This window comes from Mesoplodon bidens, assembly GCF_964165515.1.
Source record: "Mesoplodon bidens genome assembly, chromosome: 8".
NCBI classification, from domain to species: Eukaryota; Metazoa; Chordata; class Mammalia; order Artiodactyla; family Ziphiidae; genus Mesoplodon; species Mesoplodon bidens.
Genome location: NC_138165.1, coordinates 106,388,444 through 106,404,280, shown reverse-complemented (window position 1 = coordinate 106,404,280; position 15,837 = coordinate 106,388,444). Strand labels below are relative to the sequence as shown.

The 15,837-nt window shown below is 43.0% G+C and overlaps 1 protein-coding gene across 4 annotated transcripts in view; it reads right to left on the bottom strand.

The window, feature by feature from the left end:
- Positions 1 to 15,837, bottom strand: part of DIS3L2 (DIS3 like 3'-5' exoribonuclease 2) — a 382,646-nt gene that overhangs the window by 85,633 nt on the left and 281,176 nt on the right. For 3 of the 4 annotated variants that reach the window (XR_014016571.1, XM_081243341.1, XM_081243342.1), the window contains one exon: positions 12,452 to 12,559. Coding sequence is in view for 3 of the 4 variants with exons in the window: in XM_081243341.1 (XP_081099467.1) it covers positions 12,452 to 12,559 (108 nt within the window). In the remaining variant the exon portion in view is untranslated. Of the gene's footprint in view, positions 1 to 3,277; positions 3,668 to 12,451; positions 12,560 to 15,837 lie in introns of those variants that run through there. The other variant, XM_081243343.1, reaches the window with a different exon arrangement.

The following is a 15,837-nucleotide window of genomic DNA, read 5'->3' as shown; positions in this document are numbered from 1 at the left end:
GTTTCAATGGTAAAGATTAGCCTCAAGCACATTTCTGAGCTGTTGTGCAAAATCCAACCCCCCCCCCCCACCGCGAGTGCTCATCTATCAGGTTAACTGGAACCTACGAAAGATGATGCTGACTTTTTCTGATCCTCGTGATTTCAATCAACTACAACCTGGACTCTGTCAACCTCTGCCCCATTTCTGTGCTGAACCCTCCACCCTCCTTTGCTGAAGCCTCTTCAGGAGTATGCACGCATCCTTAGCTTAAAACTTCCCCAATTTTGCTCCTCGGCAAGACACTGCTCTGGGAAAGATCCTCGGTGTTCTCCTTACTTGCTGCCAGTAATAAATCCTTCCTTCTCTCTCGCTCTTTGGCTTGGTTGTGTCTTTTGGCTCAACACCCACCAACAGGCGAACCCAGTTTTCAGGTAACAGGCCGACTAGTGACCAATGCCAACGGAAGCTGAGGAGGGAGCACGGGCAGCAGAGGGCCATGTGTTTGCCAGTTTTAGTTATAAGGCAGTTTATTTATGTGCTAGAATCTTCTGGAGGATTTATTTGTATAGAGTCAACTGTGTTCTCTTCTACTGTTTCAGGTGACTTGCCACCAGCCTAGTCTGTTGTCCCTCATACTATAATCAGGCCCATTCCTATTGTCAGAGAAGAGGAAATTTTCCTCTACCCTCCTAGGTTCTTCTGGCTGGTCCAAGAATTACACTGTCATGAGACAGATTAATAGGAGAAAATCAAACAAAAGTTTAATAACATGGTATACATGGAAGAGACTCAAGGAAGCTGAGTAACCCACTAAAATGGCTGAAACCTCACCTTAAATACCATCTTCAACTAAAGACAAAAGAGGATGTTGGGGGTAGTTTAGGATTTAGAAGCAGAGGAAGGAAATTCACATGAAGATGGAAAAGCAAATGTTTGGTAAACAAATGTTTGCCAGGCCTGGCAGAGACAATGGGACACAGAGGAGAATTTTAACAAAACAGATTTTGTGAGGTTCCTCCCTGTCTACCATACCAAGTTCATCCTATAGTTATCTATGGTGACAACTCCTTCCCTTCGGGAAACAGGTCCTCTACCTAAGTTCTTTAAACAGTTAGGGTAAAGTGAAAGTTTCTTCCTGAATCTTTTAGGTCTTGACTGTTTTCAGCTCAAAATAATCCGCATGTCAAAGAGGCATTTTGGGGTGACAAATTTGCTCCCCTACACCATCTTGCCCTGGAGGTAGCTGTCTACACTTCTAAGCCTAAGAGGAAGGAAACAAGGAGACTTCCTCAAGTGTCTGCCTTGCAGACCTAGGAAATGGCTGAAAAGCCTGAAGGCCGGGAAGTGGTTAGGAGACAAGAATTCCATTCCTGTGACAGAGGATGAGGGTCCACGCCTGAGCGGTCTTTGAACAGTGTTCCCTTTACTGCAGACAGCTGCGAGGGGGTGGGGAGGGGCAGGAGGAAGCTTTAAAGGTGGTGGACTGGCTGGGAGGCCTAAGGGCTGTGGGAAGGAAGCTGGAGGTGGAGGAGAGGGAGGAAAGGGAGGAAAGCGTAGGAGAGCAATGGAGGAAGCTTCTCAGGATTGCGTTCAGACTGACCCAGGAAACACAAAATCACAGACTTCTAAAGCTTGTGAGGTTAATTCAGCTCCAGCCTTTCAAAAAGACCAACCTAAGCCATCTCTCAAAAAAAGAGGTCCATCCTTTTTTTTTTTTTCGGTACGCGGGCCTCTCACTGTTGTGGCCTCTCCCGTTGCAGAGCACAGGCTCCGGTCGCGCAGGCTCAGCGGCCATGGCTCACGGGCCCAGCCGCTCCGTGGCATGTGGGATCCTCCCGGACTGGGGCACGAACCCGCGTCCCCTGCATCGGCAGGCGGACTCTCAACCACTGCGCCACCAGGGAAGCCCCCAGCCTTCTTTTAAAGACATGCAGCACAGCGACGTGTTACACTGTTTATTAACCTCAGAGCACGAGTCCTTACAGTTAAATCAAATCCACGATTAGTAACATCAAAATGCAGGAGAAAAGGAGATTAAAAATCATTTTTAGCTCTTTGCATGACAGTCTTAAAAATGATAAATGTCTTGTTTTGTTTTGTATTTCTTGAAAATATTCTTATTTTAATCTCAAGGATTCACAGCAAAATCTGTGCTCAGGATTTAGTCTGCTGTTACCTTGAAGTGACCTTACATAAGCCTCAAATTGCCCGGTACCTTCACTAGCAAACCAGGACACAAAGTACACAGGGGAGTTCTTCCAAAGGCTCCTCTGGTCCCAGGCTGTCTCTACAGGCCTGAAATAAAACAATTCTGCCCCGTTAAGGACTAAAGATGAATATTCTGGGAACTTCTCTATTATTTTCGGAGTCAGCCTTTGAAGCTATTGTCTCTCACCGGGAGCTGCCCTGGCAAGATTTCCGCTGCAATGTACGAGGATGAAACACAAAGCCCAGCACTGTGTTTCTTTACCATGAGCTGCAGCCCCCAGTCACACGTCCTACACATGCGCCTCGGCTCTGTGGGTTTGCTGCAGACACCAAGATGACCCTGGAGGAGTACACTGTTTGATTTTTCAAGTTTCATAGCATTTCCGTAGGTGGCGGCTGGTGTGGCAGCGGCAGGGTGAGCAGGGAAGGCAGAGAGGGAGACACTCTGTGGACGGCCCACCTCGCAGAAGCAGGCAGCGTGCCTTTCCTGGCGGGAGCTGTGCGAGGCCTTGCTCGATCCCAGGATATAGCTCAGGGGTGCTGAGATGGCTGCTGCGAGAAAAACGCCTTACCAAGGGAACACCATGCTAATACAGCAGGCTAAACAAACAGAACTGTGAAAACGGATGTGCGATTCATTTTATGAAGTCATTTTTGAGCATTTTGGGGGTACATGACACTGTGCTGTGGGGGAGGGGAGGGAGGAGATTAAAAAAATTAATAATGCGGGCTTCCCTGATGGTGCAGTGGTTAAGAACCCGCCTGCCAATGCAGGGGACATGGGTTTGCGCCCTGGTCCGGGAAGATCCCACATGCCGCAGAGCAACTAAGCCTGTGCGCCACAACTACTAAGCCTTCCTCCCAAAACCCCGCGAGCCACAACTACTGAGCCCACGTGCCACAACTCCTGAAGCCCACACGCCTAGAGCCCGTGCTCCGCAACAAGAGAAGCCACTGCAATGAGAAGCCCGTGCACCGCAAAGAAGAGTGGCCCCCGCTCGCCGCAACTAGAGGAAGCCCACGCGCAGCAACGAAGACCCAACGCAGCCAAAAATTAAAAAAAATTTTTTTAAATTAAAAATGGGCTCTGCTACAAGGATGTTAAGGTCCAGTTAGACAACAGATCTGTGCACATATGGTGCTGAAGTGCAGACAACAGGTGCTGTAGGGGTGGGAGATGGGAAGATGGGTTCTGACAGGGAGGGCAGGGTTCCTCCCATCTGAGCATTTTCTCAGAAAGGCCACCCTGCCCCCTTCCCAGATTTCAGCAGGGACCCCATGCTGTACTCTCTCCAGGCTGGGAGAGTCTGTGGTCCTCATCCTCCTGGTGAGAGCTAATCTCCCACCTGGGGTTTGGGTCCTCAACTTCCCACTTCCTTCGTGACCCGGTTCCAAAAATCTGTTCCTTCCTTCTCGTCTTCAACATCTCCTATCCGCCCTCCCATGCAGCCTATAAAAACACTCCAGTATCTCTCTCCTGTTTATTAAAACAAACAAACAAAAACAGAAAAAAAAATCTCAAAATAATTCTTACTTTTACTACAATGGCAATATCCATTCATCGCAGAAAACTTTAAAAAAAATATAGGTGGGAAAAGGAGAAGGAAAAAAATCTATAAATCCACCATCAGGAATTAACTACTGTTTCTGTTTTAGTGCATATTTAATTCCTGTATCTTCAATACCTTGTATAGTGTCTGAACACAGCAAACAATCAATGAATATTTACTAAGTGAATGAATGAAGGACTAATAACAGTTTCATAGAAGAAGTGGCATTTTAGCCGAGTCTCAAGGATAAGTAGGATTCATATTAGTAGGGACGCGGGGAAGGACATTCCAGGAAGAGGGAAAAACATATGCGAAGCCTCAGAAGTGGAGCAATTCCATATTAGGCCAAACGAACCCTGCAGTGGCGACAGCAGAGGCTGAGGGAGCTGAAGGATGAGCGGCAGATGGTGAGGGGTGGGGGAGGGGTTGGTGGAGGTCTTTGCTGGCCGTCCTCTGGAGATTAGACTTTTGTAGACAATCATAACCCACTGTCCCACTGTCATGCTGTAAGAGGATATTGAGCAATAGGACCAGATTCAGCTTCTGGAAAGTCACCTACCACCAACTGGGGAAACAGAATGAAGAGGCCATGAACAGTCTCTCCCATCCAGGGGAGGATGGCAAGTACTTGGGTGGGGACAGCGACTGTGGTGACAGTGAAGAGAGGATTGATGAGAGACACTTTGCAAAGGTAGAGCTGCTATCACTTAAAACTGCTGGGACGTGGCAGGCTAGAGACTGAGAGCCTGGGTGGTTCAGAGGATGCCAATGCCATTAAAAGACCTGGAGAACATAGGGCGTAACCTCAGGTTGCAACAGGAGCATGTTTTACGGCATCAAGACAGGGGAAACGATGAGTCTCTGAAGGGGGGACTGTAGCAGACCCAGCTGGCTGGTCTCTCTGCTTTCCAAGAAGGAAAATTGAAAGTTACCTGGGGGAATGGCGGGTCTTGAGGGAAAGAGGACTGGAAGGCAAAGTTGGAAGCTGGAAGCAAGAATACAGGTTTGAAACAACTGCATTCGCAATAAATAAAAGGATTTCTAAGCAGCACTGAAGATCCAGCTGAAGGAAGACAGCCTGAACTGGCACATACCACAGTTCTCCTACAATGTCCAATGTTCAAAATGGGGTGTTAGGCAGGGACTAGAAAGGCTTTTCCTGAGCTACCAGGAATGGACAGAGACTTGCAGGGTTTTCTAGGATGGCAGTTAGGGAAGTCTGACCTCCTCTGAGGTCAGGTCATGGAAGCTGGGCTTCGGAGCTGCAACATAGTGGAGAGCCCAGCCACATAGTAAAAGCTGCTTTTCCCATGTGGGTAAAGATGCTCCAGGAAATGAGAAGAGACCCTAGTCCCAGGAACTCTCTGTAATCCATGCATTTCTAGCAGAGAAGACAGCGAGAAAAGAACAGGGAAAAAAAAAATCGCACTTTAAAGATTTCTTAGATTTTATTCTGAATGAGAGACTGACAAGCTATTAAAAAGGAGAAAGAGACGAGACCTAATTTCTGACTTAGAAGAATCACTCTTACTGCTGTGTAGGGCGACGATGAAGCGGGGCAGGAGCAGAAGCTCAGAGAACAGTTAGGAGGCCCCTGCAGTCCGGGTGGGGGATGGCAGCCTGGGTGCAGGTGTCAGTGCTGGGAGTGGTAAGGAAGCGGGCAGATTCTGGAGGTATCGGAGGCAAAGCTGAGGTGACTTACTGCTGGCCTGGACGTGAGGGGTGAGAGGAAGACCAGAGTCAATAATGACCCCATGGCTTTTGGGCTGTGTAAATGGCCGAAAGGAGTTTGCCACTGATTGAGGCTGAAACGGGCACCTCTGGAGTACACTCCTGCATTCTAACTGAGCCAGACAGCACAGGGCAGGTACGCTGGGGGAGACACAAGCTGTGGATTGCTACTGTAATTATGAGACTCTTCCTTTATGATTCGGACCTTTGACCCTGAGATTTTATGGTTCTAAGACTTAAGGACTCAGTTATCAAGTCAGATTCATTGTTTGTGACCTTCTTTAAAGTGTAAGATTGGTGTTGTTTCCGAAGGGGACTTCAAATTCAGATGCCTCCGATGAGTGGAGCATGTGGACGTGGTCTCTGTTTTGCAGGGCCTTAGTGCCAACTGAGACACATGTGCCGGAGGTAGTCAGGGATAATGAGTCACTGGCCTGACATGGTCAAAGTGGAGTTCATGGTACCAGACTTGGATCTTACTAAGCACCAAGTTTGTTGGGTTTGTTTTCTCTTACGAAAATATATAATCACAATTATCTAGATCAGAGAACAATGCTCTCACCACCAATATGTGAGAAATATGCCCAAAATGGATCTTTCAGAGTTTACTCTTCTAAAAACCTGGGTACTGGCTTAATGAAAGTATATATGACCAAGGCTTCCTAGTGCATACTTAAAAAAGAATCTACTGGGTGTTTAAAAAAAGTTGGAATAGGCTTTCTATAGCTGACTATGCCTGCTCCAGAAAGTCAAGACATTCCAGCAGACAAAGGAAAAAAAAACAAAAATTTTCTCCACTTCAAGTCCAGGTGAGACTGGCAGCCATGCTGCAGTAGTAGTGGCTCAATGCTGCTGGCCCTGCTCTGGCTCCTTCTAAGTCCAAGACCTTGTATCACGAGAAGCCACCACTACATACAAACCCAGCCTCAGGCTTTGGCTGCCCTCCTCCTTGTTTATTGGGTTCTTGATGCAGGGCCACCTCCCTCCTTACTGCCTTCTCTGGCCCCCTGACCCTCCCCTTTTCCCACCCCTCCCCACCAACTCAGGCTTTCCTTGCCAGTGTCTTGAACAAGCACCACCCCTTGGACATGAGTCTGGAATCTGAACTCTCATTTCATGCATCTTGACTGTGAGTAAGAGATACTTATCTGTCACTACACCCAGGACTAACCAACCAGGTCCACCCACCGTGTGGCCTCTTGTTCTGGGTAGGATGTCTGAATGACCACAGTACAAGGAGTGTGGCTAGTGGGTCTTGCTCCACGACTGTCTGAAGTCTAAATGCTCACACTGCCTGTTTGGCTTGGTTTGATAGAGGCCCAGTATCCCCTCCTGGACCCTGTGCCTTCTTCACACCTGCTCTCCAGCCCCCTGCTGCCAGAAGGCTTGGTCACTAGACACTGCCTCCAAAAGAAGTCCCCCAGAGACCAGCTGAGTTTTCAGAGTCTGCCTCTTCCGAGTGCTTCTTTTATGACCCTCGTATTTTGGAAGCTCATTAGATCAGGCAGCTTTTTATTCCTTGGGTCTGGGCCTGGCAGGCTTAATTCGGATTCAGAGTTCTTTTCTGTTGACTCAAGTTAGTTTTCCTCTATGGGCTTTTATTTTCTATTTAGTTAAACTTTTGCAAAAATAAGCATTTATAAAAATATGAAAGTAATACATGTTTTCAAAAAACACTAGAAAATTCAAAAAAGTAGAAAAAATTACTCGTAGTCTTACTACCCAAACATAACCACTAAGGGCATTCTATTTTATTTCCTTCTGGTCTTTGTCCATTCATTTTTTTCCCCCATGCATGTTCCCACCCCCACCAAAATATGACTGCTGGCATACTGTCTTCACAATTCCTTCTTTGTATTTCAGATAGTGTTTGCTTCTTGACTCTTAAAAAGGAACTTACTATCAGATATTTAGGAGTCACAAAAACCAAATGTGATGTTGGTAACTTGTTTTGATTCCACTTTGGACAAATCGATTGGAGACAGTCTGGGAAATGTAATTATGGACTGGGTTTTAGATGACACCAGGGCATTACTATTAATTGTTAGGTGTCTGATGGCATTGTGGTTATGTAAGAAAACGTCCAAATTTTTTAGAGCCACATATCAAAATATGTAAGACTGAAATGACATGATGCCTGTGGCTTGCTTTAAAATACTTTAGCAAAGAATAAATGTTTACAGTAGTTAAATCTAGGAGATAGGGATGGTGGATTTATCATGTTATTTTCTCTACTTTCATGTATGTTTGAAATTTTTCAAAATAAAAATTTAAAAATTGAAGTATCGATAGTTCAAACAGTGACGTAGTTTTAAAGGCTCATTATGAAGAACAGCAGCCCTCCGTCCCTCTCCCTCCCCTGCCCCTCCCCAAGGGTAGCCACTTTCACCTCTCAGCAGATTATTTTGTTATTTACTCTCTTTTTAAAAAAATTTTATTTATTTAATTTATGTTTTTATTTTTGGCTGCGTTGGGTCTTCACTGCGGTGCACGGGCTTTCTCTAGTTGTGGTGAGCGGGGGCTACTCTACGCTGCGGTGTGCAGGCTTCTCACTGCGGTGGCTTCTCTTGCTGTGAAGCACGGGCTCTAGGCTCGTGGCCTTTGGCAGCTGTGGCACGCAGGCTCAGTAGCTGTGGCTCGCGGGCTCTAGAACGCAGGCTCAGTAGCTGTGGCGCACGGGCTTAGCTGCTCCGTGGCATGTGGGATCTTCCCGGACCAGGGCTCGAACCCGTGTCCCCTGCATTGGCAGGTGCATTCTTAACCATTGCACCACGAGGGAAGCCCTGTTATTTACTTTTTCATACTTCTGTATAATCTGCTTGATTACTACTTGATTTTTCAGTTTTACGCATTATTCACAAACTTTTCACTATAGAAGAAGAGAATTTGCTTTTCTTTCCACATACACTCCCTTCCCCCAACCAAACCCAGATAACCATTCCAGGCCCTCAATCCTCCCAGTAAAGTTATATCATAACTATGAGATTTAACTATTACAACTATGTAAATACTAAGCATTACTTTTCTTTCCTACACAACTTTTTATTTGCACCGAAACTAACAACTGTCTTGTTTTAATTTGGTTGCTTTTTCTGTATACTCTGTACATTAATCCACCTCAAGTTTTCCATCAATTTTCTAAAGCAGTGCTTCTCGAAGTATGGTCTGTGGACTTGTGGGGATCCATTCAGGGATCCATGAGGTCAAAACTATTTTCGTAATAACACTAGTAGGCATTATTTGCCCTTTTCCATGTGTTGACATTTATACGGATGGTACAGAAGCACTGGTGGGGAAAACTGTTAATACCTTGGCATGAATCAGGCAATGGCAACAAGTGGTGGCAGTGGTCAGGGTCTCGTCACCAGCTCACACTCGCAGGAAAGAATAAACCTAGTTCACTTAAGAATGTTCTTGATGAAGTGGTAAAAGTTAATACTTTTATTATGGCTCAACCCTTGAGTACTTGTCTTTTTCACTTATGCAGCATGTCAAAGTACAGTGGCTGTCTTGAGGAAAAGCACTTAACTTTGAGTTGTGAGCTGAACTGACTGCCTTTTTTATGGAACATCATTGTTACTTGGAGGAACAAGTGACGCACGACGGTTACCTGGCACTTCAAGAAAAACAACTAACGTTATTTATTGCCAATGATAAAATTCGAGCTTTTACAAAAATCAGAATTTTGAAAACCTTGTATCTGACACATGATACACGTTTTGTAATACTTAAAGACTTGTCTAGGGTCTGTAGTGATATTAATAAATATGATTTTTTAATATCATATAATGAAATGTGTCCACATTAAGAAAATCAGACTAATAAGCCAATATTTTCTAAATGACTTAAATTTCTAAATACATGATAAAAAATCATGCATGGGTAAAAGATCCATTCAAAGTGTGAAACAGACCAATAGATTTTAATGTAATCCAGTAAAAAAGTTCAGTTGATATTGTATTAGTCTGCTAGGGCTGCCATAACAAAATACCACAGATTGGGTGGCTTAAACAATTTATTTCTCACAGTTCTGGAGGCTGAGAAGTTCAAGATCAAGATGCCAGCCAACTCAATATCTGGTGAGCGCTCTCTTCCTGGCTTGCAGAGATGGTCACCTTCTGACCTGCTCCAATCTGAACCCCCATCTTCTGCATCTGCGTAGAGCTGGTACCCTGGGAAATTTCTTCACCATCGTCTAGGTCAGGTGTCAACAAATTATGGTCTGTGGCCCAAATCCAGCCTGCCACTTGTTTTTAAGTAAAGTTTTAGTGGGACACAGCATTCTCATTATTTATGTATTGTCTTCTTTCGTGCTACAATGGCGGAGTTGAGTAGCTGTAATAGACCAAATGGCCTATAAAACCAAAAATATTTACTAACTGGTCCTTTACAGGAAAAGTTTGGTGACTTGCAATCTAGGTGATTCTTTCACTTCTTTACTGTACTAGTTTATTTGTTTCCTGAAACCCACGTCTTCCTCCTTCCTGATTTACTCTTTCTTTTTGGTGAAGTACATCTTCTGGTAGCTTCCTGAGAAAGGGTATATGAGATGTACATTTTTTTTTGAGACCTTGCATGTCTGAAAATGTCCTTTCCTGCTCTCACATTTTATTGATGGCTTAGCTGGGTACAGCATTTTAGCATGGAAGTCACAGTCTTTCAGAAATTAGAGAGCTTTGCTTCACTGTCATCTAGTCTCTAGGGTTATAATAGAAAAGCCTTAAGTTATTTTGAGTTTGGATCTCCTGTATGTGACTCTCTTTCCTTCTTCGAAGCCTATAGGATCTTTTCTTTGTCCTCTGTGTTCTGAAATTTTATGACAATGTGGCTTGGAGATGGTGCGTCTCCATTACTGTGCTGGGCAGCGGGCTCTTTCTGTCTGGGAAGTCACATCCTGCAGTAATGGGGCATTTCCCTGAATGATTCTGTTGATCATTTCTTCCCCCTCTTTTTCTGTTCCCTATTTCTGGAATATTCATTGAACAGATGGATGTCTTGGACTGGTCCTGTACTTTTCTGTCTTTTCTATCATATTCTGGGACAATTCTTCAACCTTATCTTCCAATCTGAACCTTGAGTCTTCTTCATTTCTTCTATCATGTTTTTAATTTCATGCTGTTAATTTAATTTAAAAAGAGCTCCTTTTCCCCCCCCTTCCGAATGTTTCTTTTTTAAAGTGCCTAGATCTTGTAATACAGATACTTTCTTTAAAAAAGAAATTCTCTGAGGATATAAAAATATAGTTTCTTCTCCTTGTTTTGTTCTAGTTGCTTTCCTGTTTGGTTTTCCTGCTTTGGTTTTCCTATTTCATGTTCGAGGCTTTCCTCTTGGTTGTCTCTTTATATAGGAAAGTGAAATGTTAAAAGGCTGATTTTTAGTGAAATCCTAAAAATCTCTGCTTGAGTGGGTGGAGCTCATTGTCTGCAAGCTTTATTGTAGGGAAATACAGCTGAGCTGTTGGTTGGGAAATCCTTGAGGTTATTAGCTTTAAATCTTCTTTACCGCTCAGATTCCTCAGAGAAAGATTTTCCTATCTTTGGACTCAAGGGTATAGGCTTGGCTACTAGAATTCTGAGGTTGGCTGGGAAAAGAAAGCTGGGACTCTTAATGTTCGGCCAGTATTCAACGTGCCAGCATTCACTCAACCTCCCCAAAGGGGCCACTACCACAGCTGTGTTTGGCGTCCCCTAGTTCAGACAGCCTCTCCTTTACCCTGTCCCAAGGATAAATTTCTGGTCTTCTACTACGTTATGGAAGGGGCAATCTTTTAAAATAAATTTTCAACCAATACAGTTAGTCTCTTCTTCCCCCACCTCTTCCCCCACTTTACAGAGTTACCTGCTGCTGTCAATTTCTGAACTTTAGGATTCTGCTGTGTAAACTGGGTTGTTTCTTGGCTTTCTCTGGTGTTGGCTCGGGACTCAGCTTTCTCAGGACTGCGAAGTCAGTTACCACTCCTCCATCTGCTTCTCAGCTTCCAAATTTTTGTTGCCGTTGTCTCCTCTCCCATTCTCTTTGTCCTTGTGGGTTTATGTCTTTTAAAAGAAAAATCTCTTCACTGTTGTTTTAGCGAGGTTTTGGGAGGGAATGAAAGTAAATGTGGGTATTTGATCCTCCGTCTTTATTTGGAGCCTCTTTATAATTAAATATCTCTTTTTTTAACTTCCATTTAATATTACAGCATAAACTTTTCCCATGTTCTTACACAGTCTTTGTAACAACTTTAGTAATTGTACAACATTGCACTGAGTCGCTACCATAGCTTACCCAATCATTACCCTATTTTCAGAAGTTTAGAGTTGTTTCTGTTTTGCGGGAGGGGACTAGTTTTTTCTGGAGTCATCTTTCATTTATCTGTCTCATTTATTCCCTGTATTTAGGGAACGGCCGCTGACATTCTTCTTCTCTCTCTTGTCAGTCCATGGTTTCATCACCTTGTGCCTTGATTACAGCACTACCTTGTGCAAATTACATTCATCTTCAACCAGCACAATGACACAGCACTAATCTTTCTAAAATGTCACCTTTCTCATGACACTTCAGAGGAAACCTAACACCTACAATTCATTTGCAACTGGCATTTGTGGGTCCCCATGGTTTGAGTCCACCTCACCTATTCAAACTCGCCACCCTTTCCCCAAATGTCCTCCTTCACACAATGGCCTGCTCTCCTAACCACAGCCCAAGCCCATCCACACGGCCAATGCCAGCCACACACACCTTCATGTACACCCTCTGCTGCACAAGGCCTCCCCCACATGACTCTGCTTACACTCTTTCTTCCTTCACATGATACACTGAAAACTGCTGAGGCTCAGCCTTCTAAATGGACTGAGAGCTCTTCCCCTATGTTCTCCTCTCTGGCACTGCCCCTACACTGCCCTCATCCTACCACCATGGGGCTCCAGCCCAGCATCAGAAGCACAGTGCTGCTGAACAGGGACTCACTGAATGGAATGGACACGCATGTAAGTTGTTACCTTGCCCTTCGGAGTTAGCGTCCAGATCACGGAGAAGGTCAGCTTGTCGGTCATGGGGTTGAGGCTGCACAGTTCCTCACACAGCAGCCTGGGAAGCATGGGGACAACCTGCAAACAGAGAACAGGCCATGAGCAGCTTTTTCCAATCCGCAGGAGCTAACCACAGGCTCAGAAGCAGCCCAGGGGGCAGAGTTTTGGTGAAGAGCTTGAGCTTCCAGAGTGAGCTGAACATGGAGGAAACTCTTTCCCCTGAAGATACAGCAGAAAGACCACACCATCTGATAATCTTCCATAAGCCTTTAGGGTCAAATGGGAATGTGAATGCGAAAGGTGAGAAGAACTGGTAATGGAGGGAAAAATACATGATAGCAATGAAAAATAACTAAACACTAAAAGAAAAAACTATAAAAACAACTATACACTAAAACTAAAGCTCTAGACTCAAGAATGACTTGTACTTGCGGATATAACTATCCCAGATAACTGGACACTTAAGAATCCAGTGTCTTACATTTAAGTCTTTAACTCATTTTGAGTTAATTTCTGTGCATGATGTAAGTAAGGGGTCCAGTTTCATCCTTTTGCATCCAGTTTTCTCAACACCATTTATTGAAGAGACAATTCTTTCCCCATCTTGGCACCCTTGTCAAAGATTAGTTGGCCATACATACATGGGTTTATTTCTGGGCTGTCTATTCTGTTCCATTGGTCTATGTGTCTGCTTTTATGCTAATACTATACGGTGTTGATTATTACAGCTTTGTAATCGAGTTTGAAATCAGAAGTGCGATGCCTCCAGTTTTGTTCTTCTTTCTCAAGATTGCTTTGGCTATTCAGGGTCTTTTGTGAATTCCATATGAACTTTAGGAGAGTTTTTTCTATTTTTGTGAAAAATGCTATTGGAATTTTTATAGGGATTACACTGACTCTATAGATCACTTTGGGTAGTATGGGCAATTACACGATATTAATTCTTCCAATCCAAAAACACAGGGTATCTTCCTGCTTATTTGTGTCTTCATCAGTTTTCTCATCAATGTTTTAAAGTTTTCAATGTATAGGTTTTTTACCTCCTTGGTTAAATTCCCAAGTATTTTATTGTTTTTGATGCCTTTGTGAGTGTGACTGCTTTCTTAATTTCTATATCACCTCTCATCTGTTAGGATGGCTATTATCAAAAAGACAAGAGATCAACGTTAGTGAGGATGTGCAGAAAAGGGAACCCTTGGACATTATTGGGGGGTATGTAAATTGACACAGCCATTATGGAAAACAATACTGGTGTATATCCAAAAGAAAAGGAATTGGTACTTTGAGGAGATATCTGCACTCCCAAGTTCACTGCAGCATTATTTGCAAGAGCCAAGACATGGAAACAGCCTAAGTGTCTGCTGACAGTCGAATGGATAAAGAAAATGTGATACACACACACACACACACACACACACACACACACACACACACACACACTGAAATATTATTCAGCCATAAGAGAAGGAAATCCTGCCATCTGTGACAACACGGATGAACCTGGAGGGCATTATGCTAAGTGAAACAAGCCTGACAGAGAAACACAAATGCTGTATGTATCACTTATGTGTGGAATCTTTTATTTAAAAAAAAGCCGATTTCATAGAAACAGAGAGTAGAACGGTAGTTGTCAGGTGCTGGGGAGAGGGAGAAATGGGAAGGTGGAGGTCAAATACTTTTATATACTTTCAGTTATAAGATGAATAACGTCTGAGGATCTAAGGTACAGCATGGGACTGTAGTTAATAACAGGGTACTGTGTACTTGAAATCTGCTGAGGTAAATCTTAAGCATTCTAACCACAGACACAATAAAGAGTTAACTATGTGAGGTGATGGACGTGTAAATTATCTTGACCATGGCAATCATTTCACAACGTACATGTATATCAAATCATCACATCATACACTCTAAAATTACACAATTATATTTGCCAATGATTCCCCAATAAAGCTAGGGAAAATAAAAGAACCCAAGGGCTGACTGTAAACTTGTGACATGGTTTCATCAGACTGAAATTGCTGAATCAATGCTTCAGTAATTGAAGATACCACAATTGACCAAATCACATGTTGTAACGGTAACAGAATACTCTGATAAAACATCACTGATTTGAGGGGGAGGGTGATTGCTGAAGGTAGTGAAAAGGTACAAACTTCCAGTTATAAGATAAATAAATATTAGAGATGTATTGTGCAACGTGATAAATATAATGAACACTGCGTTATCTATGAAAGCTGTTAAGAGAGTAAATCCTAAGAGTTCTCATCACAGGAAGGAAATATTTTTTCTATTTCTTTAATGCTGTACCTGTATGAGATGATGTACTGTGATAATCATTTCATAATATATGTAAGTCAAATCATTATGCTGGACACCTTGAACTTAGTTTGATATTTCAATTATATCAATATCTCAATAAAACTGGAAGAATAAAAAAATCACTGAAAGATTCACAAATCCAGATTCCCTAGATGAACACTGTGGTCAACTAGTCACTAATTTTGCAGTTTTTTAAGCCCAAATTATTTTTTCCTTTTATTGATTTTCTATTCCATTATAAACTGATTCAATGGTATACTCTCTTAAATTAAAAAAAAAAAAGGAAATCCTCTTCAACTTATTTTCAAATCATGACTTACAGCTATCCTGGAATGTTATTTGTTTACTCTAAAATTCCAAAGACAAAATGAGTAAATCTACCTGGATGTCCTGAAGCTACTTCAGGCTCCCTCCCTCCTACCTTTAAATCTATTCCTTCTTCCATGTTTTTCTTGATTAATGGCATCATCATTCACCCCCACCTCCCAAACTAAAAACGGCAGCATTAACAGACATTTATCCAACGCACTTACTGTGGACCTCCTAGATCTGCAGTGTCAAGCAACACTTTCTAACACTCTGCTAAGTAATTTTGAAGTAACAGAGCAGCAACTATGCACTAGCTGAGGTAAAGTTAGCTAGTTAAGTTTCTTTATCAGCAAAAACGAAAACAAACCCCAGTGGTGTACTACTCCGTGTGAGGTATCTGGACTTGTATTCTGTTTCAGTACAGTAAATAACTTTTGGTATGGAAAAGTAAATTCTAGAACTCACAGTCCACACCAGTAACAAACAGCTAATAATTATATGGCATTACTTGGCATTATTCTGAAGGATGCTGTATCTTTTGTATGTAAAACCTAATGACTACCTGAAGACTTCTGGTAACAGCTTTTATAAGGCAACTACTTTTGAAAAAGTTTCTTGCCATTGCTTTTGCATTGTTTGTTCAGATGACACTATATTCTCTGTTAACTTATTTAATGAGTATTCAAATGGGATCTAAATATTTAACATTTTCTTGCATGTATCAA